At 51.2% G+C, this 23939-nt stretch overlaps 2 protein-coding genes across 4 annotated transcripts; both read left to right on the top strand.

The window, feature by feature from the left end:
* SNRNP70 (small nuclear ribonucleoprotein U1 subunit 70) lies at window positions 1-15924 on the top strand. 3 transcript variants are annotated; one of them, XM_019658283.1, is made up of 10 exons: window positions 1-236; window positions 1005-1161; window positions 2574-2636; window positions 2748-2802; window positions 8009-8073; window positions 8226-8288; window positions 8974-9055; window positions 12258-12359; window positions 14936-15023; window positions 15134-15924. In XM_019658283.1, exons 2-10 carry the CDS (start codon window positions 1015-1017, stop codon window positions 15759-15761), a joined length of 1293 nt encoding a protein of 430 aa, XP_019513828.1. In that variant the 5' UTR covers window positions 1-236; window positions 1005-1014; the 3' UTR covers window positions 15762-15924. The 3 variants fall into 3 exon arrangements, with proteins under 3 accessions (XP_019513828.1, XP_019513826.1, XP_019513827.1); XM_019658281.1 differs by having other exon boundaries at window positions 2-236; window positions 15107-15924; XM_019658282.1 differs by lacking the exon at window positions 1-236 and adding an exon at window positions 531-620 and having other exon boundaries at window positions 15107-15924.
* Window positions 15925-19014: 3090 nt separating this feature from the next.
* On the top strand, window positions 19015-23786 carry LIN7B (lin-7 cell polarity scaffold B). The gene is made up of 6 exons (XM_019658284.1): window positions 19015-20280; window positions 20712-20830; window positions 21113-21184; window positions 21888-22097; window positions 23158-23321; window positions 23678-23786. Exons 1-6 carry the CDS (start codon window positions 20052-20054, stop codon window positions 23697-23699), a joined length of 816 nt encoding a protein of 271 aa, XP_019513829.1. The 5' UTR covers window positions 19015-20051; the 3' UTR covers window positions 23700-23786.
* The last annotated feature ends 153 nt before the right edge of the window (window positions 23787-23939 follow it).

The raw sequence follows: 23939 nt of genomic DNA on the forward strand, positions 1-23939 counted from the left end.
AGTGCGCGCGGCGGAGGGATTTGAGGCTGGTGCCACCTTTTGCCCCTGTCGCGAGCTGAGGCCGCGCGGGCTCCTGAGCAGCGGCCTGGTGCGCGCGCTGGGCTGGCGGTGGAGGCAGGCGAGCACGGACACCGCTGGAGCCCAAACCAGAGCAGGAGTCCCTTCTGCTGAGGGGCCGCCGCAGCCGCCGCGAGCCCTCGGACCGTCGTCAGGTCGAGGAGGGCGCCGCGCGGCGGGTGAGTGTGACTGAGTGGCCTTACCGGGTGCGGGGCTGCTACCCACAATCCCCCGCGGCGGTGGGCCCTGGTCTCTTCCCCGCAATCGGGCCCACTTCCCGCGCTATCGCCACAGCACATTTCTGCATCCCGTTACCTAGCTGGAGCCCTGAGCACTGAGATCCTCCTTCCACAGCGCTCCTGCGGTCCCTTACCCACAGGCCCTTGCGATGTGTTGCCTTTTTCCTGTCGCCGCGGCGTCCTGGACCCTTACCCATAATTCCTTTCGCCGTTAGGGGCCAAGGTCTATTACCCACAAGCCCTTGGTTTGAGGGGTTTGCTAATTATGACCGTCTCCCGTTGATCAGAGACCTCCTGAGACCCTTCCTTGCCTTGTTCTCCAAGGTATGAGACCACCAGCCACCACTGCTCTGGACCTTGTTTGGGGATCCTCGTCAGGATCCTTGTTTTCCCCATAAGCCCCCAGGGGACCTCTCAGCCCCATAGCTCCTTGCCGAGGACTCTGAGACTTTATCTAGAAACCTTTTTCAGTCTTTGTTTCCCTTACGGGAGTTGCCCCACCCACACACAGCCCTCTTCCAAGAACTTGCTTTCTCATTCAGATTTACTACTTTTCCTAGTGACGTAGGATCACGCCGTGCCCTTAAAGAACCTATTTTAATACGGAGACTTTGCCCCTAGTTCCCTCTTTTCTTGGGAATAAGGGATTATAGGCGCTCATCTCTACCGGCCCACTCTGACATAAGGCTGGTTCGCTTCTGTTCTTAGACTTGGCAAGATGACTCAGTTCCTGCCGCCCAACCTTCTGGCCCTCTTTGCTCCCCGTGACCCCATCCCATACCTGCCACCCCTGGAGAAACTGCCACATGAAAAGCACCACAATCAACCTTACTGTGGCATTGCACCCTACATCCGAGAGTTTGAGGTGAGTTCACTGAGCAAACTTGGGGTGGTTAGGGTTCTGGGTTCTTGGGGAGGCTGTTTTGGATTTCGAATTCCAGTATCTGGCTATTTTCTAACTGATTTAGGCAGGTGATGTTTTGTTTATGATCCTTAGCTTCCCTGTCTTAAATGGGGTTGATAATATATCCTTTGTTGGGTTTTTGTGAAAATTCAGTTAACTAGCAGTTGAGGATTCAGGCCCTGGAGTCAGGTGGTCCTTGCCATGCACACACCCTTTATCAGCTCTATGACCTTGGGCAAGTGCTGTACCCTTTTAGTGCATTGATTTCTTCATCTTTAGTAAGGGAATATTATTTTCCTCATAATATTGATGGGGAATATACAGCAAAATGTATGTTATGATGCTTGGCTGTCAGCAAATAGTGATGTTATTGCATTTACATTTTTTATGTTAATAGGGTGATGTTCGTAAATGGTTAGCACTGTGTGATAGGGTGCTTAAGACCACAGAACTTAAGAATGTCAGCTCTGCACCCTCTGGATAAACATGAATACAGGACTTAGGTTCCTGGGCCTCATTTTTTTTTCTTCATTCGTAAACGGGGGTTAGCAACATCCACCTCTTACGGTGTATCAGAGCACACCTGAGAAACGCTAGCGCACAGCCAGAAGTCGGAAGAGGAAAGTTCTGGCATTGAGGGGGAATGGACAGCTGGAGGTGGAGAAAGTTGCAGAGCAGAAGTTAGTAGAGAGATACCAGAAGATTGGCTCTTTAGTAGGATTTGCCACCCCCAGTGAACCGGTATTTGGGAAATGTTAATTAAACTAATTTAATGGCTACAGGCCAGTGGCACCCTTTGGTGATGTGAGTCATGTGCCAGTTACTGTTTAATGAGTGGTTGGTGAGACCTTCAAGAACTGCCTTGGTCCTTAGAGAGTGTCCAGTTGTCTGCTTTTGAGCACTGCACTGTTTGCTCCTTTCGCCCCAGGCCTGGTCCTGATTCTGATCTGTGATAAAGGACAATTGTGTTGCAGATTGGTGCTCTTGATAAACACAAAAGAATTATTTTCGTTTTTCTAGCATTTTTAAAGACTACAAAATAGAAAATAAAATTTTTATTAAGTTTTTCAGGTATAAAAACTCCCTTCACATTGCAGTAGAAGTTTCTGAATATTACTTGCTCCCGATTTCTGTACTTCTCTTGTCATAGACCAGTAACAGCTTGCCGATAGCATTGGTCCATGGACTGTGCTTTGGTCTTCACCACTCCCCCGCCTCCACTGGCCTGGAACTGTCTTTATTTGTTTGCCTACTTGTGTGTGTGTGTGTGTGGGGGGGGGTACATGGCTGAGATGTTTATTTCCTGGATGGAGGGGTGTCCCTTGCCATTTCCCCTGTCCCTCCCACACTGTCACCTCTCTTCTTGTTCCCAGGACCCTCGAGATGCCCCTCCTCCCACACGAGCAGAAACTCGGGAGGAACGCATGGAGAGAAAGGTATGTAATGTTTTGCTTCCTGGCCCTGTCTTTTTTGCCACTTTCTGAAGGATGTTCCTTGACATCAGGGCACTTTGATCTGCATTTAATTGTCTACCTTTCTCCTAACAGAGACGGGAAAAGATTGAGCGGCGACAGCAGGAAGTGGAAACAGAGCTAAAAATGTGTAAGTCTCTTTTCGTTCTCTCAAATCTCTTCTCCTTTATTTTATTTTATTTTTTAACATTTTTATTGGGGAATTGGGGGATAGGAACAGTGCTGGGGAATTGGGGGAAGGGGAACAGACAAGTTGCTGTCCTTTTGTTCTTCAATCTAGTTGTGGAGGATGTTGCTTCACTGGCCCAAGTTGGCACCATCATTGCGCTCTTCCCGGGCGAGGCAGATCAGTCGCCAGCTTCTGGACGGCTGCTCACGGTGGCTGCTGGCTACACACAGTAGCCCATGGCAACCCACTGCAGCAGGGGCTGCAGCCTACCCCATCGCCGGTCACCGCAGCCCAGCTCCAGGTTGAACTGTTGTTCAGCATCTTAGCTGTAGAGGGCAGTGTCACTGGCCCTCATATGTGGAATCCGAACCGGGGCCCTCTGGCGTCTCAAGCCAGCTCTTAACCAATGTGCCACTCGGCCGGCCCAGATCTCTTCTCCTTTAAATCCTCTTGTGTTTCTCCCCCCTAGGTCAACCCCAGGTCCCTATTTTGGGAAAGTAGGGTGGTTAGTTACTTTTAGCCCCCACCTTTTGCCAAGCACTATGTTTGGTTTAGGCATTTAAGCAGGAGAGCGTGGAGTTAGGATTGGCAAGAAGGGAGAGCCATGGTACCTTGGGCTACATACTGCAAGGGGAGTGCTCTTGGAGGGGCCGCCAACAGCCCAGCTGGGTCTCACAGGCTAAGGCGGTGAGGTCCCAGCTAGTGAGGCAGTCCTGGCTCCACCTTAGCTCTCTGACCCTTGTGCTGGGGATGTTCCATCCTTTCTTGGCACAGGAGGAGTTGGAAGCAGTGACAGATACATAGTAGCCATTAACCAGATTTCCCAACCTTAAATGGCCTTTTGTTGTTAGGAAGGGCTTCCTAGTAAAAAAACTTGGGTTTCTTTCTACACTCCTGAGGCTATGATAAAACACTTCACTCTGAACCTTATTCCCTGGAGTGGTACATTTTCTTAGGGCAGTTATATAAATGTCTGACATCTAAATACCTGAGCATCTAGCCTAGAGATCTCCGGGTCCTGGCTGTTAGTGCAGCTGCCTTTCTGTCCTTTCCCCAAGGCCCCAGAGGCACCTCAGACTCTTCAAAGCACAATCAGGATTTTCCCTCCCCACTAACCTGGTCTCTTTTGGATGTTTTCTTAACCTATGACATGGCCATCCAGCTTTGCAAGACCTCAAGTGTTGCCACGTAGTTTGTCTTTAACACCTTTTCCCCCCTTTTCCTAGCATGCCACCAAGACCTATCTCTCTTACTCTCTAAATGTCACAACGCTGACTCCACCCAGGTCTCCTCTTGTTTGGACACACAATAAAAGTCTAACTGCTTTACCTCTATCTCTGTCCCTGCCAAGTCCTGTGGGTCTTTTTTAAGTACAACTCTGAGTGTACCTTTCTTTGCCAACAGCTTTCTTTTGCTCGGCATAAAGACCATAGTCCCCTGCTCACTGTTCCAGACTTGTCATACTCCATGGTCCCCTCCTGCTCTAGCCACACTGGCCTCTTCTCATGCCTCATCCTCACCAGATGGTCTCCTGTCATTGGACCTTTGCCCAGTCTGTTCCCCCGTCTCCATGGTACCTTGGTTTATGTGTAACAGCCCTTATCAGTCTCTACACCATTGGTTTATAAGTGCTCCAAGAGGGCAGGGATTTGCTCACCATTGTGGTACCAGCTCCTATAGGATGTGGCACACACAACTGTTGGCAGCAGTTAACTTGGGAGTCCTGCAGGTCTCCTGCTAGGGCACAGGCCTTGTAGTCTGAACCATGTGAGTTTGAATTCTGCCTCTGCCACTTAGAGCCATGTGACCTTGGATAAGTCACTTCTCCCCTGGGAAGTAGTTGCCCACACTTTAAAAATGGGATCCTGGCATGTTAAAGGATATTGTGAGGATGTAATCAGCCAAATTTATAATGTAGGAAATTGTATAGGATAAACCGACCTAATTTCTTTAACAAATAAATGACAAGAGAAAGCAGGGGCAGGGAGTGGCCCATGTAGATTAAAGAGTCAGAAGAGACATCAACCAAATGATAAGTGTGGTGCATTTTTGGATCTTGATTTAAATGAGCTAACTATAAAAAGCCAGTTTTGAAACATTCAAGGATATCTGAACATCTTAGGTTAAGGAATTAATGTTAACTTTTTTTTTTTTTTAAAGATTTTTATTGGGGAATTGGGGAGGATAGGAACAGCGCTGGGGAATTGGGGGAAGGGGAACAGACAAGTTGCTGTCATTTTGTTCTTCAGTCTAGTTGTGGAGGACGTTGCTTCACTGGCCCAAGTTGGCACCATCATTGCGCTCTTCCCGGGCGAGGCAGATCAATCGCCGGCTTCTGGACGGCCACTCACTGTGGCTGCTGGCCGCTCACGCTGGCTGCTGGCTACATACGATAGCCCATGGCGACCCACTGCCACAGGGACTGCAGCCTATGCCGTCGCCAGCGACCCACGACAGCCCAGCTCCAGGTTGAGCTGTTGTTCAGCATCTTACCTGTAGAGGACAGTATCACTGGCCCTCATATGTGGGATCCCAACCAGAGCCCTCTGGCGTCCCAAGCCACTTCTTAACCATCACGCCACTCGGCCAGCCCTAATGTTAACTTTTTAAGGTGTAGTAACAGTGCTGTGGTTATGGTTTTTTTAAAAGTCTGTTAGAGACTAAAATGAATGGTATCTGGGGTTTGGTTTAAAAAAACTCCAGTGGAGTGGGGGTAGAGCAGAAACAAGTGGCCATGTGTTGATAACTGAAGCTGGTTCATAGCAGCTCATTATTCTGTTCTCTATGTCCTCAAGTGTTTGAACCTCTCCATAAAAGAAAAGAAAAAGAGAAGAATGGGTCAAATATAGTAGAGTTTCTATGCCCCTGAGAGCTTCCATCCCCAACTACAGAAGCTTGCTGTGCCGTGCCACAATTAACAGCTACCGTTTGAGGGGACGTTGCCCTTGCTTGAGCACTTGATATACAGCACTTGATGTTACTGATTTTTCACGGCTTCCAAGGGCTGCAGGTGCTATTACGCCTGTTTTTAACATGGAGAAAATGGAGGCTTGTCAAGGCTGAGGATCCTTGCGAAGAACGGGGGCTTCTGAATTACTTCCTCTGCCATCTAAAAGCCTAATGAAGTTTCCCAATTCCACAGTCCAGTCCTTTGAGCCCCTGCTGTGGGCCTACCTAGATAATCCTTACAACCAAGGATTTCCCCAGGGGAGGGTTGCCAGCAGGATGGGCTGCAGTGGTTGGGTGAGTATGCGTGCATGCTGATGGGTGAACTGCCCATCAACTTCTTTGCCATCCTCTTATCTGGCATGTTCTTCAGTAACGTGGGTACTGTTGGTTTGGCTGCGCTAGCCTTTACTCTTAGTCACGTTCTGGGGCCCCTTGGGTAAGCTAGAGCTACAGAGACTCACAGTATGCCTAGGGTGGTTTCCCCATTCCTCTGCTGGACACCTTCATGCCACCCATCAGGAAGCTCAGCTCTCTGCTGTTTGGTCCTCAGCTACTCACTTCCCCAGACAGCGATCAGTGGTCCCACTGTAGTGTTCCTGCCACACCTGCTAGACCACCTACTGCCTGTTGTTAGCAAGGTATATCTCCTGATGCTGCTGTAACACCTTCAGGTCTTCGGTCAGATGTCATCACTTGAGGCCTTTCCCAACTTCATTAAAACTCTCCATCTCTCTCATTGTCTGATAGAACCAGATGATCTCTTTGTTTCCTTCGTTTATTGTCAGCCTCCCTTCATTAGTGTAAGAGCTCCAAGAGGGCAGGGATTTTATTTATCTTGTTCGCTGTTGAATCCCCAGCACCTAGACAGTTCCAGGCACAGATAAGTGCTTAACAGATACCTGTTGGATGAATGGATGAGAGTGTCCCAGTGCCGATTGAGAGACCTGGGCACAGAAAATGACAACCCAGAGGGATGTGGTATGGGGAGGAACCCCAAGGCGGGAGCAGGCAAAGAGATGGAGTTGTCTTTAGAGACCACCATCAGTTTTTAGGTCCCTTAAGTTTGGGCTTAGTCGTTTGCTTTTTAAGGAATTCCCTAAAGTCATCTGGAACTTAGTTTGTATTTGTGGCCAAACCCTCTCACAGGAAACAAATCTGTGACTGTTTCTCTGGTTTCTTGCAATTCCCAGACTACCTTCCTGAGAAGCTAGTCCCAGGGGTTCGGCATGGGAGCCTGCTAGTTAGAACGCCTGGGCTATGAGGTCAGGTTGGGATATAAAGTTGGGCTTGGTCTCTGCTATTCTTATGCTTTCCCCTCTTCCATGTCTCATGGGTTGATTTTGTTTTCATTTGCAAAATGCTGATAAATCGCAGTGTCTAGCAGTGTCTGGACTATATTATATGTTCAGTGTTAATATTATTACTCTTCTCATATTGTCCCAGAATATGGCAAGTCCTTCTGAGGGTAGCACTGTATCGTAGAAAAACCACCTCCTCTGTGCAGTGGGCACAGTGCCTTTGGGGCCCTGACAGATGTCAAGGGCCATTGTGTGTTCTGAGGCCACCATACATGGTGAAAAAGGACTTCTACCCAGGCCTATGAATTGGTTTTGTAATAGAGTCTGGCTCCTGACTGTGGAAATGGTTATTCTTCGGTGGCCTTATGGTAGTAAGGCTGGGAGTAAGGATGTGACCAGCCTCTTGTGAGCTCCAGCACCAGTCCTGGGTTCCTCCCTGAGGCCACAGGGCATGGGGAAGAAAGCAGGGCTTGGACTCTTCTAGCCTCAGGTTCCTTGCGGGATGGTTGCTTGATCTCAGGTTTCCCTGCCGGCTGCAGTTGCAGGCTCTGCCAGTGGGTGGCAGTGTGACTCTGCTGGTGAGGAAGGCACACCTCCAGGGATCAAGGACTCAGGCTGCTAGTCAGGCTTAGTTACTCACAACTGGGAACCACAGGTCCTTAGGATCTGTAGATCTGAAATGGCAGTTAGGCTGGTGCTCCCCCCCCCCCCCCGTCCTGTCAGCTTGAAGTCAACCTTATTCCCTCCCCGCATATTGGCCACTTGGGTAAAGGCTGCTGTGCTTCAGGGAAACTGGGTCTCAGAGGGCATGCCAAGGTCTCCAGGTCACCAATTTTTCTTCTATTTGATGGGCCTCTGCCCATCTTGTCCTGCTACATGAGACTTAATACCTTCTACTTATAAATTCTCTTCTGCCACAGGGGACCCTCACAATGATCCCAATGCTCAGGGTGATGCCTTCAAGACTCTCTTTGTGGCTAGAGTGGTAAGTCCCAAGCCCTGGAGCCCCAGAGGAGTCTGGAACTCAGACTGCTGAGAGCTTAGTTGTGGGACAAAGGATAATAGGCTAGGTCCTGGGAATGTTATGAGGGCTTTGGGACAGCTCACTTCTCCCACTTCACATCTCTCTCCTTGTAGAACTATGACACGACAGAATCGAAGCTCCGAAGAGAGTTTGAGGTGTATGGACCCATCAAAAGAGTGAGTGGACTGGGCCGGGGTATCTGAATTGGGGGTATGTGGAGGGAGGGCGAAGGCTGGCTCCCAGCCCTGAGGACTCAGTGCATCATTTCAGAGCTTTGGAGTCCGTGGACCGGCTTACATCCTGACCGCAATTCCATACCTTCAACTTTGGTTCGCAGAAGTAAATTTAAGAAGTCTGATGACTGCTTGTTAATTTAGAGCAAGGGTTGGCAAACTATAAACTTCCTGTTTGTAAATGATGTTTCCTTGGAATGCAGCCAGACCCATTTATTTATTGTTGTGTGTGGCTGCTTTTGCTGTAAAGGCAGAGTTGGGTAGTTGCAACAGAGACTCTGTGGCCCTCAGAGCTGGAAATGTCTGCTGTCTGATCCTTTATAGGAAACTTAGCTGACTTCTCTTTTCAGAACAAGTCTTTATGTTTAACTGACATTTCTTCATTTAATTTGAAAGTCACATAAATGCTCTGGGCAGTATTGAGGACTTAAGCTCATCATGCACATAAACTGCTAAGCCCAGCACCGTTAGAGCGTCAGTCACTGGGCTCTTGAAGGACAGAGAGAGGGTCTGAGGCATCTGTTGCTGGCATCACCTAGCCCAGGGCCTGGCATACAGGCTGTGTGATTGATGGGATGAGATTTCCCTGTGTCAGAACTAACCTCTATTCCTGCTGCCTGCCCCCCAGATACATATGGTCTATAGTAAGCGGTCAGGAAAGCCCCGTGGCTATGCCTTCATCGAGTATGAACATGAGCGAGACATGCATTGTGAGTATCTCCTGCCTGAGTCCTGCCCTCTGAACCTCTCTCTTCTCTGCTGCCCCAGCCCCTTCCCGTCGTCTGTCCCCACCTCCCAACCTGCCAAACCTGACATTAGCAATGTCTCTTTTCCTCTTCCCTGTTTCTGATATATCTTTTTTTTTTATATATACATGTTTTTTAAAAAACAAAAACCAAAATCCCCTACAACGTGTGTGTGTGTGTGTGAACCCGGGGAGGTAAGTGTCACACGTTGAACCTCGGGCAGGGAGGGAACTGGGTGGGGGCTGGGGCCAGCTGGAGGTGGGGGGAGAGGTCGGATTTTAGGGGAGTCTCTCCCCATTCCCCCCACTGGAGTTGGGGGCAGCCAGGTTGGAACGAGGGCTGGCCTTTGAACCAGCCCTCTTTTCCCCCCAGCAGAGCTGGGGCTGGGCCACCCGACCCTCCGCCTCCCCATCCCTGGCCCCTACCCTGTTCCTCAGTGGGCTGTGGGCTGGTAGGCGTGCAGCGCCTGCCCCCACAACTCCAGAGCCCCTTTTGAGGCTGCGGCGGCGTCCACATGGGCAGGGATGGATGGGTGGGGGCGGGCATGGCTGCGGCGTGTCCAGGGGCCGCCGTATTAATTGACTGTTCTTATTGTCACTGCAGCCACCACGCAGCTGGCTTGCAGCTGATGCTTACGCTCCCCTTACAACACCTCAGTGTATGGTTGGTATAAGGGTTTGTATCATGGGTAAGATCACTCAGCACCGCACACCAGCCCAGCTTAGCTAGGCAGCTCAGGAGCAGCGAGGTGTCCCTTCTCCTATCCCCAGTCGCCCCCTCAGCCTCCCTGCACCCAGAACCCTTTCCTTGTTTGGGTGTCCTTTGTCCCTCCTGACCCCTGATTCATATGCTCTCTGATAATCCTGCTGATCCCAGGAGGAGAAGGATGAATCCTGGTGGGAAAGGCAGTTGGCCTCTCCACTTGGGCTCCACCCAACCCTGTGACTTAACTGGCTTCATGACGTCAGTGGCAAGGTGGTGGGAATACTGAAGATGGGGTGCATTAGGGCCAGGGCTCCATGTGGAACCCTTCAACCCTTTGCTCCCTGCCCCGGTGCCTTCTGCAGGGCTGTCACTGTGATGGCCCTGGAGAATCGTTTTGGTTGCTAGGTTTGGGGTGCTCCGCCCCATTCCTGTCTGCTTTATTGTTTGAGGCCTCAGGAAGGGCTGTGGTGCCCAGCTGCTCTCCAGAGTGCATAGAGTTTAGGGACGGGTGTGGGGGGATCAAGCGACAGGCTGCAGACAGCTGAAGGTGTTGTAGAATTTACTTAAGACTCGTCCACTGTTTAGAGACCTAAGAGAGGGAGAGAGAGAAAGAAGTCTAGATGTATACACACGTCACACGTTTTCTTTGCTGTTAATCTGGGGTTGGGCCTCTTCTGGGGTTTGGGGCACTGAACCAGAGCAGGGTTCCTTTGCTTGACTGTTCCTGGTCCTTAAAATGTCTTCCCTGACTACCTTCCTCTGGGTTCAGGGGCCAAGTGGCCCCTTCTCAGATCATGGGCAGCACTCCACCTCCTGGACCCCGAGGCTGTCCCTTGTATGCCAGCCTTTGGGCTGAAGCAGGTGGTGGGAGGGAGTATGGAGTTCGAGGTGGAGAAGTCATTCCATGTGCTGAGAGGGAGGCGGGGCGTGTGCCTAGTCTAGTGTGGACTTCATGGGAAAAGGTGAGGGCGGACAGGTTTGCTAAGGCTTCCCCAGCCTGCCTTTTAAATTCAAACAAGATAAGCCCAGGCTTTCCAGCTCCCAGACTTGATGTTAATCCTTGTCTCCCCCTCTTTCAAGACCTCCATGAGGTTTCTTTGGGGTCCACCACTTCCTCTGCCTGTCTCCAGGTGCTGTAGGAGATGTGGTTCTTCTCCCTCTCTGTGGTTCCCTAGAACCCCCCTCCCCATTTCCCTGCCCTGTAGCTTTAGCTCACCCCATGGTGGTGGGTGTGGGGTCTGTGCGCGTGTTCAGGTAAGCTTGGGGGCTCCAGGTAAGCGGTCCCGTGTCCCCCCCCGGGAAGCCCGCCTCCTCGCCAGGCCCCCAGGAGTTGCCGAGCCCCCCCCATCCCGCTCGGTTTGGACACCCGCAAGGCCGGCATCGGTAAATGGCACCTTTTTCTCTTCCTCTGGTTGTTATTTGGGGGGGAGCGGGCTGGGGCGGGGCAGGGTATTGTGGTTGATTGAGGACAACCCACTAGATCAGGGCTGGGGGTGGGAAATGGACTTTTTTGGCCTTCCCGACAGCCCCCATGTGAGACAGGCCAGGGGATTGGGCCTGCCCTTGGCTGTGCCCTGCCCACATGTGGGAACATGCCCCTCCCTGCATCTCCCCTTCTACTCCCCACCCTTCCTGAGAGCTCAGGCTGGGGTTGGCCACCCAGCGTGTGTTGAGCTGGGGGGTGTGGAGGGAGAGATGGGATGGCGCCTGGGTTTGGGTGGCAGAGTCAGTCGTCTCAGGTAAGGCAGGAATTTTCAGTAGCACCGCACGTCTCCCATGCCTCCCTCCACTTTTCCTCTCCCCTGCCTGCTGTAGGGGGCCCTTCCAGGGCCCCTGGGAGCACCATAACCTGCCCTTCTGCTCCCTGCCATCTCCTAAAGATTTCTCCCACCCTTTCTGGTTCATTTTCTGTTCTGATGTCTGTTCACCCCACGCTCACCCTCACCCCCCTCCCCCCCAAAAACAAAACAAAACAGAAAAAAACCGGTGTGAACTGGGGTGCGGAGCGGCCCGGCTGGGCCTCCTCCCCCAGCATGATGTTTTAGGGTGCATGCCGGGAGTTGTGGAGGAGCCCTCCCCCACAGCAGAGTCCAGTCTTAAGTTAACCTCCAGTTTCTTTGCAGCGACTTTTGGCCGCCTTGACGGGAGGGGGCTGCTCTGTCGATTGGGAATAGGAAGGGCCTGGGAGCCCGGGGCTGGCAGTTGTGGGTGGTCTTGACCCCCCCAATAGTGTTTGGGGGTGATGAGGAAGCAGGTGCTGAGATGGAGCAGGCCCCTCCCTGGTTGGGAGAGGGTTGGTCTGGCCGTCAGTAGCCTGGCTGTCTGGTGGGTGTGTGTGTGAGTGTGAGTGCCAGTGCCTTGATGGGGACGTGTGGGGTGGGGGTGCTGCGGAGCTGGGCCCTGTCCTGACTAGAGCACCCTCTGGGGACTCCCCCCACCCCCCTTTCCACGTCTGTTGCAGCCGCTTACAAACACGCAGACGGCAAGAAGATAGATGGCAGGAGAGTCCTTGTGGATGTGGAGAGGGGCCGAACCGTGAAGGGCTGGAGGCCCCGGCGGCTAGGTGAGCACATCCTGCCCATGTGGAGCTCCCAAGGGTCGTGTGTTTGGTGGTTTAATTCTCACCTCTTTCTTCTGAAAAACACTAGTTATGCACCCTCTGCTGCCTTCTGTCTTCTCTTCTTCTTACTTCCCCACCGCTGCTCACATCCTCCCTCCCTCTCTAGCTTGTCCTCTTTCATTATCATCATATTGCCATCATATTGCTGGTGCCCGTCTTCTCATTCTGAGTTACCAAGTAGGAGCAGGAGCACTGGCCTGAAGAGGCCAGTCTGGGACCAAAAGCCAGCTTGCTGCTTGCTAGCTGGTGGCTTTCCCATCCTCCCTTGTTTTCTTCACACTAGAAACCAGGAATCGCAGTTAATTGAGCTCAGCATCAGATGCCCAGCTAGGCAGGTGGCATGTGGTGGGCATTGTAAATGTCACTCATCTGCTTACACACTCTGCTCTTGCTTGTATGTTCGTTTTGTTCATTGATTCAGCAAACGCCTGTTTGATCACCAGCAGTGTGCCAGGCTTCTAGTCACGAGCAAGACATACATCCCCAGCCCTCAGAGCCTCCTACTTTCAGCCCCACTCACTATGCATCTCTTAATTGTCATTCTCTGTCTCAGTTAAGGTCCGTTTGGCTGCAAGTATCAGAAATATGTTTGAGCTTCCTAAAGTATAAAAGGGCCTTGTTGATGTAGACTCCTGGGTATCATTTGGAGCCCAGAGACATGCAGTACCAATGGGCCTCAGGGAGGACCTGGTAGCCAGACCTTCAAGCATCAAGAGCCACTTCTGGCATCTCTGCAGCTTTCTTCTGCCTTGTTGACTATCTGTGCAGACTGGTCTCTTTTTGTGTCTCCTCACACTGGCCCAGTGTGGCACTCCACAGCTCCCTGCTTCGGGTGGATGGATCTATTGTAATTGGCTAAGTGTTGGGCCTGGATCTGGGGCTCAGGTGCTGCCATTGAAACATGCCTGTTGAGTACTGAGTCCTGCAAGGATGAGTGACAGCTCTCAGAGAAGATGGCCTTCCCTGGGCAGACACCCAAGTGGATCACATACCTCCTGCTCTCAGTCCTGTCCTGCCTCTCAGCTCGCTGATCTCACTCTTGACTTGCCTGTGCTGTGCAGACCACACACTCATCTGCTGAATCTCTGAACGTGATAGATAGGTTCTCACTTGCTCTCTGGTTTCTCTGGGTGGAGTGGCTTCTTCAGAATCTATTTCCTGTTGTGGTAGAATCCTGGAATCCCAGAATCTTCTAGCTTGATTGGCTTTCAAACGTTCTGATGGTGATCCTGACCCGGTATACATGCAAAAATACATATAACCCAAACAAAAGTTTTATGAAACAGTAATTATCTTTTTTATGGCAGTGCATGCTAGTACTTTATACTGTTGTTTTGTTTTTTAATATGCTGGTTGCAACCCATTAGATTGGTGATGTAACCAACTGCTGGGTCATGACCTGAAGATGGAAAACACTAGTCTATTCTACTTCATATCTGTGACATTCCAGGTGCCTAGTCACTTGCCTGCCTCTGTTTGAATGTCTCTGATAATCCAAGCAGCCTTTTTCCTTTTTGCCCCTCACCAGTCACTCCTCATGAAGCACCAGCCTGCCTCACTGAACTTTTCTTCCAGGCAGTGAGCTGCAGGAGAGTCGGCTGGGAGTCAGTCCCAGCTCTGCACCATCTTTGCTGACTCACCATGGCCAAATGGCTTTATCTGAGTTTGTTTCCCTGTCTGAAGAAGGGGACTATCCACTGCTCCTTGGGGTGGTGGTTCAGCCATTTTGACGATTCTGTCCTCGATGCTGTACCACATGGTGGTCACAGTGAGCGAGTCTGGACATAGTCCTGATTCTTATGGTGCATTACTGGCTGCGGGGGAGGGAGGTGTTAACACAATTTGAAATCACAAGTGAAGTTCTGTGAAGGAAATGTGTATGGTCCATGAGTGTGTAGTGCGGAACGGCTTCATCTGGTAGGTCAGGGACGGCTTACTGAGGAAGTGATATTTGAGCTAACATGAGAAGGGTCAATAGGAGTCAACAAGATAAGAAGGTGAGGTTCCAGGAAAAGAGGTGAATGGTCCCCAAAACGGGAGCAGGGAGAAGATGAGTATAAGGAGACTGAAAATGCATGGTTTTAAAATTTTAAAATAGGCAGGAGCCAGCTTTTGCAGGCTCTGGTAGCCGCCTGATGAGTTTGGACTGTGGGCAGTGGGAAGCCATCGGAAGCCTTTGAGGCAGAAAACGTTTTCAGTTAGATTGCCATGGCGTCAGGGTGCGGCTTACTTGAAGGGAGGGAGGATTTGCGAGGAGGTTGTGTGCAGTACACAGTGGTTAAGGACATGTATCTCTCGAGCCTAATTACAGGTGTTTGCCAACTGGCACTTAATGGAAGTCCTTTAATCTCTGTAAAGCACAGTTGTCATGTTAAGAGACTGCTGGCAAAGTGTCCTCAGTACTTGGCCCATAGACACCAACAGAGATGGTGTCCTTCTCTTTGCTCTTCTATGCTTCTCGCTTCCCCTACTTCAGTCCCTGCCCAGGCTGACCCTCTGTTTGTCTGCCCCACCTCCAGGAGGTGGCCTAGGTGGTACCAGGAGAGGTGGGGCTGATGTGAATATCCGGCATTCGGGCCGGGATGATACCTCCCGCTATGATGAGAGGTAAGATTGGGCAGCAGGTGTCCTGGGAAGGGGGGTGGTCACATGGGGGAGCCCTGCCTTACACCTCTGCCCACCTCATCCAGGCCGGGCCCCTCCCCGCTTCCCCACAGGGACCGGGATCGAGACCGAGAGCGGGAGCGCAGGGAGAGAAGCCGCGAGCGAGACAAGGAACGAGAAAGGCGACGCTCCCGCTCTCGGGACCGGCGGCGGCGCTCACGGAGTCGCGACAAGGATGAGCGGCGGCGCTCCAGGGAGCGGAGCAAGGACAAGGACCGGGACCGGAAGCGGCGAAGCAGCCGAAGCCGTGAGCGGGCACGTCGGGAGCGGGAGCGCAAGGAGGAGCTGCGTGGTGGCGGAGGTGGTGGTGACATGGCAGAGCCCTCTGAGGCTGGTGATGCACCTCCTGACGATGGGCCTCCTGGGGAGCTGGGCCCAGACGGCCCTGATGGTCCAGAGGAGAAAGGCCGGGATCGTGACCGGGAACGACGTCGGAGCCACCGGAGCGAGAGGGACCGGCGCCGGGACCGAGACCGGGATCGGGATCGGGAGCACAAGCGGGGGGAGCGGGGTGGTGAACGGGGCAGGGATGATGCCCGAGGTGGGGGTGGTGGTGGCGGCCAGAACAACGGGCTAGAGGGTCTGGGCAATGACAGCCGAGACATGTACATGGAGTCTGAGGGAGGCGACGGGTATCTTGCTCCAGAAAATGGGTATTTGATGGAGGCTGCGCCAGAGTGAAGAGGGCCTCACCTGTTTTGTTTGGACGTGTTCTACCCACCCCCTGTCATCCTCTCCCCCCAACCTTCTTGGCCACCACCTAAGTTTGTCAGCCAAGGGTAGGAGTCTCCTTATTTGTTCTGGCCTCTTGGATATAAAAATAAAATTAATTTCCTCTTGATAATGGGTACCTTGATTTCTTCACTGTTAATGTCTTTCCCAGAAGATGGTCACCAGACTTAACCCTTCTTTGGTTTGTGTTCCAGGGCATGCCTAGAATGTGAGCTTTATGACCTGAGGCTGAGGACACCCCAGTACACCAGAGCTGTTCAAAATGGGGTGAGGAAGTCCACTGTAAGGGTCCTTGATACCTTTGTGTTCCCCCCCTCCCCTCATGTCTTCCACACGTTCATTGTGGGCTACTCATACCTCTCACTGGGGGTGGGGGCCTGTAGCAACTAGATGACCCAGTGGCAGCTGCAATGTGTGAAAGGGGAGCTGCTGTCTGAGTTGGAGAGCAGGGAAAAGGGTGATAAGAGGACAAGATACAAGGATGAGAAGATGGGGTAGAACAGAAAGTCTGCACAGGGCCAGGATGGAAAAGGGTCTACGGTTCACGATAGCAAGTTCACCATTGGTCATTTTACTTCAGACTTCCTAATGATAGTAGAGGAATAACAGGCAAGAAATGAGATTCCATCAGCAGTTGAGATTTCAGTAGATGTCTAGATAAAAGATTAAATATAGTGATAACATTTCAGTCTGGTGACTACTTGAGAAGGAAGCCAGTCAGCCTTGCAGGACCCTAGAGAGGCTCAAGGCTGCAACTCCCAAGTACAAGGGTAGCAGACAAGGTGGAATTTGAACACAAACTTGTTGGCGGCACTCGCCTCAGAGTTGAGCGTTGGCTGCCTAGGCCATACAAGCCAGGATCTACTGTCGTCTTTTAGTTAGAAGTTTCTCAGCCTAAAGGCAAACTTGGCCTAATAACCCAGAGGCAGTCAATTAAGTCTCACTGACATGTAAGAATCCTAGTTTACGATCTAACTGCCTAGGTCTTTATGTACACAACAGGCATTTGAGAAAATCCAATGGGACCACAAGAAAAATAGAAAAACTGATCCTGGAAGAAACAACCCTAAAAATACTTCTATATTTTCACAGATAACCCAGATGTTGCAACTAGGTTCTGGAATTGGCTGTGTAGAATAGCCCATTTTGGACTAGCCTGGCACAGACCAATTATAAAGACTTGGGCAAAGTATATAAACAACATGTGAAAGGCATTGGGGGCAACTAGTGAAGGTGAGACTTGGGTCCAATCCCTAAGAAAAGGGAAGCACAAGTGAATTTCATTTTTACCTGGCTTTTTCTTTGAGAACATTTGCTAATTTAGCATGGGGGAATAGACAGAGTGGCAGCCTTCCACAGGGCTAAGTTCACAGCAGCTGGACCAGACAGCTTGGACTTGGGGTTGAAGTTCCCATGAGGGGCATTGAGCCCCCAAATCTACATACACTCTTCCATCAAGGCATTTGCCAACTCATAAGCTCATTGTTATTGCAAATCCCAAGGTGCTCATCAGAAAGCAACGGAGACTGTGCAGTTCTTGAGACAGTTTGGGGTTCAAGCCCTGCCAAGGTGGAATGGCCATGCTTGACATCCCCAGAGTGCCACAATATTGGAGTAAGGCCCCAAATGAAATAGACCAGGTTTTGTCAGGATTTAGGTGATCCCGCCAGAAGAAAACCACCTTTGGAAGATAATCATTCTGAGCCTCTTGTATTTTTAGTACACAATGCTCAGCATCTACTCAAATTATCAGGTATGTTTGAAAGACTTAAATTACTGAAAACCAAGAGAAAAAAATAGACAATAGAAACAGACCCAGGCATGATTCTGATGTTGGAATTAGCAGAGATTGAAATAACTATGTTCACAAAATAAGGAAAGATAGAGAATTTTCACAGATCTGGAATTTTAAAGAAGTCAAATGGAAATTTTAGAACTGGAGAACAACAAATTAAGAATTTAGTAGGTGCATTTGGTCGTTGATTAGATGCTAGATAACCTGAAACATTCTTGTTAACACTAGAAGTGTGAGGGAAATAAAAGAATTAGATGAATTTGAAAGTAAGAAATCTCATAATCTTAGGAAATTAACTGAGAATATACTTCACCAAAATAAGGAATTTAAAAGAAAAATAGACTCAGTTCAGCAAAGCAGTGGAGAAAGTCCCAGGATGGCAGTTTCTAGAGAGTACGTGATCCAGATTGGGGTCAAAGGACTGAAGTTTCCAAGGAGTTTCAGGATAAAAAGATCAGTATGATATCTGTTGTGATGGACAATCGGAAAAGAACTGAGAATGTGATGAAAGAAACAAAAGTAGATAGAAATCACAGGGAAAAAAAACTTCAAGAAAGGAAATGTCACAGAACACTACGTGGGCCCTACAGTAAAATAAGTACTTAGACATAATGAGAGCATTTCATTGATCTAAAAACTGGTACCATAAAACGGCTGGGGGGGGGGGTAGAGGAAAGGTAAAAGCAGAAAATCAATATACATTACAACTAAAATTGATAAATTGACAAATAGCATGTTACTTAGAAAAAGAAGCAACTATCAGATTAAACATCTATTAAGTTGCCACTTGCAGTGGGGCGAGTTAGGACAAGTTGGTGCTTTTCAATATTAGCTCTTCTGTATTATTTGACTTTGTTTTTAACGCTGTAAATAGGTTATTTTTTATTAAAACAAGGAAAAGAAATACTATGAAAGAGGGAGGGTAGACAAACTTGCCAATTTCATCTGACTGCAGAAGCTCTTTTCTGGACTCCATACCCCCATCCAGTCAAGGGTGGGGCAACAGCCAGACTTGATAGTCTTGTCTACATTTCCTACATTTGTTTGGCCTCTAGAGCATCAGATACCACAGCCCACTTTCTTTTTATTTTTTAAAAAGATTTTTATTGAATTGGGGAGAAGGAACATTTTGTTTTTCCAGGATCCATCAGCTCCAAGTCGAGTTGTCCTTCAATCTTAGTTGTGGAGGGCGCAAGCTCAGCTCCAAGTCCAGTTGCCGCTTTCAATCTCGTGGAGGAATGTAGTCCACCATCCCATATGGGTGTCGAACTGGCAATCTTGCTGCTAAGAGCGCGCACTCTCACCAGCTCAGAGGCAACTCAACTCGGTCGAAGCTCACTGGCCCATTTGGGAATTGAACAGGTAATCCTGTTGCTCAGAGCTTGCGCTCTTAACCAACCGAGCCACTGGGCCGGCCCCCACTTTCTTTTTAAAAACGCTCTTTTCTCATTCTCACCTGATTTCCTCCTCCCTTTTCTGGCCATTCTTTGTCCTCTTCCTGGTTTTCACATGTTAAGAGTTTTGAGGACTCAGCCTTAGGTCCTCTTCATTCTATACAGTCTCTTGTCCCTGGCATTTTTGTCCACTCCTATGGTTTTATTCACTGCCTTTTTCCAAGTTCTCAAAACTGCTTGCAGGTCTTACATACTTTACAGGCTCCCCAAATCTGGAATGTCCACTACCGGTTCTCCAGCATAGACCATCTTAGCAAAAGGCCCACACGCACCTTTAGTACCCCCTTCTCCTCCTCCCAGTCCTCATCTACAGTTGATCAGATGTCCATACATTTCCAAATATGTTCACCTATCCTCCATGCCTCTGCCCTGGTCCCAGCCATCGCGGTACACTCAGATAGCCTCCTGACCGGTCCCCCGCCTCCACTTTTGTTCTTACTCAATTCAGTTGCCACACGGTGGCCACAGTGACCTTCAGATACACATTTGAATATCACATTTTACTCTTTGGAATTACCATGAAGTCCAAAATCCTCAACATGTGCCAACTCACAAGTCTATGCATAAATTGTATCCTGCCCACCTTTTCACCATCATAAACCACTCCAATCCTTCTCTGCTGTCCAGCCATGTGGGTTCTTTCTGCCTGGAAAGTGACCCACGCCCCACGATCTTACCTCCAAGGATTCTATGTCAATGTCCCTCTTAGATCATCACCTCCCCACTCCCAATTCTGGTCACAGTCGTAGTTGGTCGTCTACTTCCCCTGCACCATAGCCTAAGCTCCGTGAGGGCAGTGGGCTTGTCTCTCCTGCTCACCATCATGTACATCGTCTTGGTCCCAGATATTTAACATACGTTTGTCCAAAAAACTTAGAAAAAAAGGGATAGCGAGGGGACAGACGGGTGTGGCGGGTAGGACAGACAGAGATGGAAGGAGGTGCAGCAGACTGAGGTCGCAATAGGAGGGGTCGCAAACAGGACAGACCGATGGGGGAGGAGGGTAGAGCAGCCAGACAGAAGCCGCATCATATGCAGCGGCCGCAGCGCCAGGAGGCGAGCTCATGCTGGGCCGCGCCTCCGCAGGGGGCGTCCGTCGCCTGGGGCGTGGCCTCGCGCAGCCCCGCCCTCCTTGCCAGCGACCTGGCGGGCGGGCGGGCGGCTCGCAGCGGTGGCGCCGACATGGCTGCGCTGGTGGAGCCGCTGGGGCTGGAGCGGGGTAAGCGCGCCAGGGGGCCCTGCCCACCCGGTCGGTCGCGGCCTGCGTCTCTGACCCCGATCCTCGCCCCTACCCGGGCAAGGTCTGGGCGGTGGGCGGGCGGACCCGGCGGGGGTGGGCGGGGCGTGGCGCAGCTAGTTGGGCTGTCTGGGTGTGGGAGGTTCCGTAGGCGAACCGGCCGGGGAGGGGGCACCCGCTGCACACCCCTTGCCTGGGTGTCTATGGGGATCCCCGGGATGCAGGGCGCCTGGCCGGCCGCATTTTCTCCCTTGCCACTGGCAACTGCGGATGTTCGACCGGGACTCGGCTGTCCTTCTGGAGGTTTGCGTTCGCCCTTACTCGCCCTTACTCGGTCTCTGGCCGCATCTCTTGGTGATTCTCTGCGTCTTGGTGTCTCTGACTCTGTCTACGCTCCCGCCCCCGCTCCGCAGACGTGTCCCGGGCGGTGGAGCTCCTCGAGCGGCTCCAGCGCAGCGGGGAGCTGCCCCCGCAGAAGCTGCAGGCCCTCCAGCGCGTCCTGCAGAGCCGCTTCTGCTCTGCCATCCGGGAGGTGAGCGCAGCGCGGCGTCGGAGCACGAGCTAGCAGCAGCCTCCGTCTTCCTCTTAGTCACCCCGAGCCCGTGGACTACGCCTCCCAGCAGTGTCCGGGGCGGCCCGCCTTGGGATGCCCTAGTGTCAGCTCTGGGGTTCTTTGGGAGTTGTAGTTTCCTTGAGCCCCGAGTTGCCCGGGCAGGACGCATCCTTGGATGGGAGGGTCTGCGCGCCTGTACTCCTGTGTGGAAGGAAGGAGGGGACTGGCGGCTCCCTGATGCTACTGCGTCCTCCTCACCAGGTGTATGAGCAGCTCTATGACACGCTGGATATCACCGGCAGCGCTGAGATCCGGGCCCATGCCACAGCCAAGGTAAGCGTCCCTCAACCTGTCTCTTTTGGTATCCAGGGAACTGCGTGGTCTAGCTCAGGGTCTTCCTAATGTCATTCTTGGTTCCTCCTTCATGATTTTTGCCAAATCTTTGTACCACCCTTACTATTACTTATTTAGAATTTATTTTAAGTAATCTCACATTTTAACTTAAATATCATATAAAGAAAGGTATCTTTAGCAACTATAAATTGAAACTAGTACCACATGCCTGATTAGAGGATAACCTTAAACACCTATACAATGAAAACAATGAAATAGCAATAGACACTGAAATCTGATTAAACTATATTTAGATGCTATTTCTTGCTGCTTCCTGGAGGCTCTCAGATCCTTCCAGGCCTTGTTTTTCTCTGTTAAAAAGTAATATTGGCAAGTGTTGAGTATTCAAGACACACTCACACCAAATGGAGACTTTCTCTTTGACATGTCTGAACCATCCAAAGTGAACCAAAGGGACATACGGTCATTATGGAGTGAACTTGTGTTGAACTGTGGCAGGCATGTCACTCTTGGGCAAAGAAGTAGAGACAATCTGGAGTATTCTTCCAGCCATCACCTAATCATAATTGCCCTACCATCATGATCTGGCCTCAGTCGCTCTCTCCCTGGCCTATATCCTCCACCCCAGTGCACATGCCCACCATGGAGGGCCCCTCACCTCCTGACGCTTTGTCTCTCCCAGGCTACAGTTGCTGCCTTCACAGCCAGTGAGGGTCATGCACATCCCAGGGTAGTGGAGCTGCCCAAGACAGACGAGGGACTGGGCTTCAACATCATGGGGGGCAAGGAGCAGAACTCGCCCATCTACATCTCCCGTGTCATTCCTGGGGGTGTGGCTGACCGCCACGGAGGCCTCAAGCGTGGGGACCAGCTGCTGTCAGTGAATGGTGTGGTGAGTTGAGAGGCTAAGGCAGGGCTGGGGTCACAGTTTGTCCCTGTTTTTGACATTTATTCAACACACACTGAGCACTGCTTCTTTATTCAACCCTGTGCTGGGCACTGCTGCAGACTCTGAGAAAAATTGGCCTCAGCTCTTACCTTCAAGAACCCCTTCTCTGATGAGGGAGATAAACCCTGAGTGAAATATTCCTAATTCAGAGAGATAATAATGAGGAAGCACAAAGCATTGTGAGAGCCTGATACGGCACTAGACCAGGGTAGATGAAGGAAGTTTTTACAGAGGAAAGAACATTTTAGTTGGGTTTTGAAGGATGAGTAGGAGTTCTGCAGGCATATAGGGTGGAGAAAGGTGTTATTTGGCTGAGGGTGTTGTAGGTAAGGTCTGTGACACCTCTGAGATGAAGAAAAAGGGCTCTGTTCTAATGGAGGACTGGAGCATGCAGTTAATTAAAATCACTGGTTAGAGTAGATGGAGGCACAACGTGATAGGTGGCTGGGGCTAGCCTTGCAGGGCCTGAGTGCCAGCCTGAGAAGCTGAGACTTTGTCTCAAGGGTTCTGGGGAATCATGGGAGGGTTCAGTGATACGCTTAGCTTGGAGGTGTAGAAAGATCCCTTTGGGACTCTGGGGGAAGGGGAATGGATTGAGGGGAGAGATGGGAAACCAGGAGGCCAGGCAGGAAGCTATAGTGAGAATCCACTGGGGAGAGGATGAGGCCTGAGCTGGGGCCAGGGTAATAGGGACAAAGAAGAGGGAGTCAGGGCAGGAGGGATGGGGCTGGGGATTAGTGGACTGTGGGGAGGAAGGGGATAAAGATGGGCCTGGATGTCTGACTCAGTGACGAGGGCATATGGGACTTGTCCCTGACATGGGCAACCTGAAAGTTTTGTGGGGAGGACACTCAGTTAAGAGTTAGTGACTCTTCCATGAGGACATAAGGTTTTGGCTCCTTAGGCCTGGTACCAGGTCTCCAACGGTTTGTCCCATTTCTGGGGTGGGTGCTAGGTGAGGGCAGTGGGCCCCAGGCCCAGCTGTCTGTGTACTGCCCCACAGAGCGTTGAGGGTGAGCAGCACGAGAAGGCAGTGGAGCTGCTGAAGGCGGCCCAAGGCTCCGTGAAGCTGGTGGTGCGTTACACACCACGTGTGCTGGAGGAGATGGAGGCCCGCTTTGAGAAGATGCGCTCAGCCCGCCGGCGTCAGCAGCACCAGAGCTACTCGTGAGCCCTTTGCCACCATTCCCCTGGGGCCTCCACTGCCTCCCTTATCCCCAGACTCCCAAACAGGCCAATGACTCCAGGAATCTTGATTGCCACCCCTAGCCATGGCTCCTCTACTTGGGATTGACCCTTGACCCCTGACCCCTGACCCCAGCTCTCACCCCATGTTGGTCTGGCTAAAACTCCTGGTGGTGACTCAGCTGACTGCCATTCTAAGATCTGGAACCTACTCTTTCTGGAACCCTTAACCCATTTCCCCAGGCCCTTGGCTCTGGAATCCCAGTCCTGGCTCTCTTCCATGCCTCCTCAGGTCCCCTCCCCTGAGCCTGGCTCCCCTCTCTTCACCCTCCTTGCAGGTCCTTGGAGTCTCGAGGCTGAAACCACAGATCTGGACCCTCCCGTCACCCCCTCCCCTGTACAGTATTTATTGTCACCAGCTCCTTATTTAAAGATCTTTGACCCTCATTGAGTGTCTGTGTGTCTGTCCTGCATCCTGGGGTTAGAAGGTCTTGAGATGTGGGGGAGGGGGGGGAGAGAAACTGATATTGAGACCAGGCCCTGAAGAAGCCCTTTCAGAGTCTGAGAGCAGAGGTAGAGACTTTTCCCCAGAACTGAAGG

The sequence above is a fragment of the Hipposideros armiger genome, unplaced genomic scaffold (genome assembly GCF_001890085.2).
Source record: "Hipposideros armiger isolate ML-2016 unplaced genomic scaffold, ASM189008v1 scaffold_283, whole genome shotgun sequence".
In the NCBI taxonomy this organism is placed as follows: domain Eukaryota; kingdom Metazoa; phylum Chordata; class Mammalia; order Chiroptera; family Hipposideridae; genus Hipposideros; species Hipposideros armiger.

Coding starts and splice junctions, on each gene's coding strand:
- SNRNP70 (XM_019658281.1), top strand. CDS start 1,015: ATGACTCAGTTCCTGCCGCCCAACCTTCTGGCCCTCTTTGCTCCCCGT. Junction 8,289..8,973: donor TGTATGGACCCATCAAAAGA/GTGAGTGGACTG, acceptor CCTGCCCCCCAG/ATACATATGGTCTATAGTAA. Junction 9,056..12,257: donor ACATGAGCGAGACATGCATT/GTGAGTATCTCC, acceptor CGTCTGTTGCAG/CCGCTTACAAACACGCAGAC.
- LIN7B (XM_019658284.1), top strand. CDS start 20,052: ATGGGGGAGGAGGGTAGAGCAGCCAGACAGAAGCCGCATCATATGCAG. Junction 20,831..21,112: donor TCTGCTCTGCCATCCGGGAG/GTGAGCGCAGCG, acceptor CCTCCTCACCAG/GTGTATGAGCAGCTCTATGA. Junction 22,098..23,157: donor TGCTGTCAGTGAATGGTGTG/GTGAGTTGAGAG, acceptor ACTGCCCCACAG/AGCGTTGAGGGTGAGCAGCA.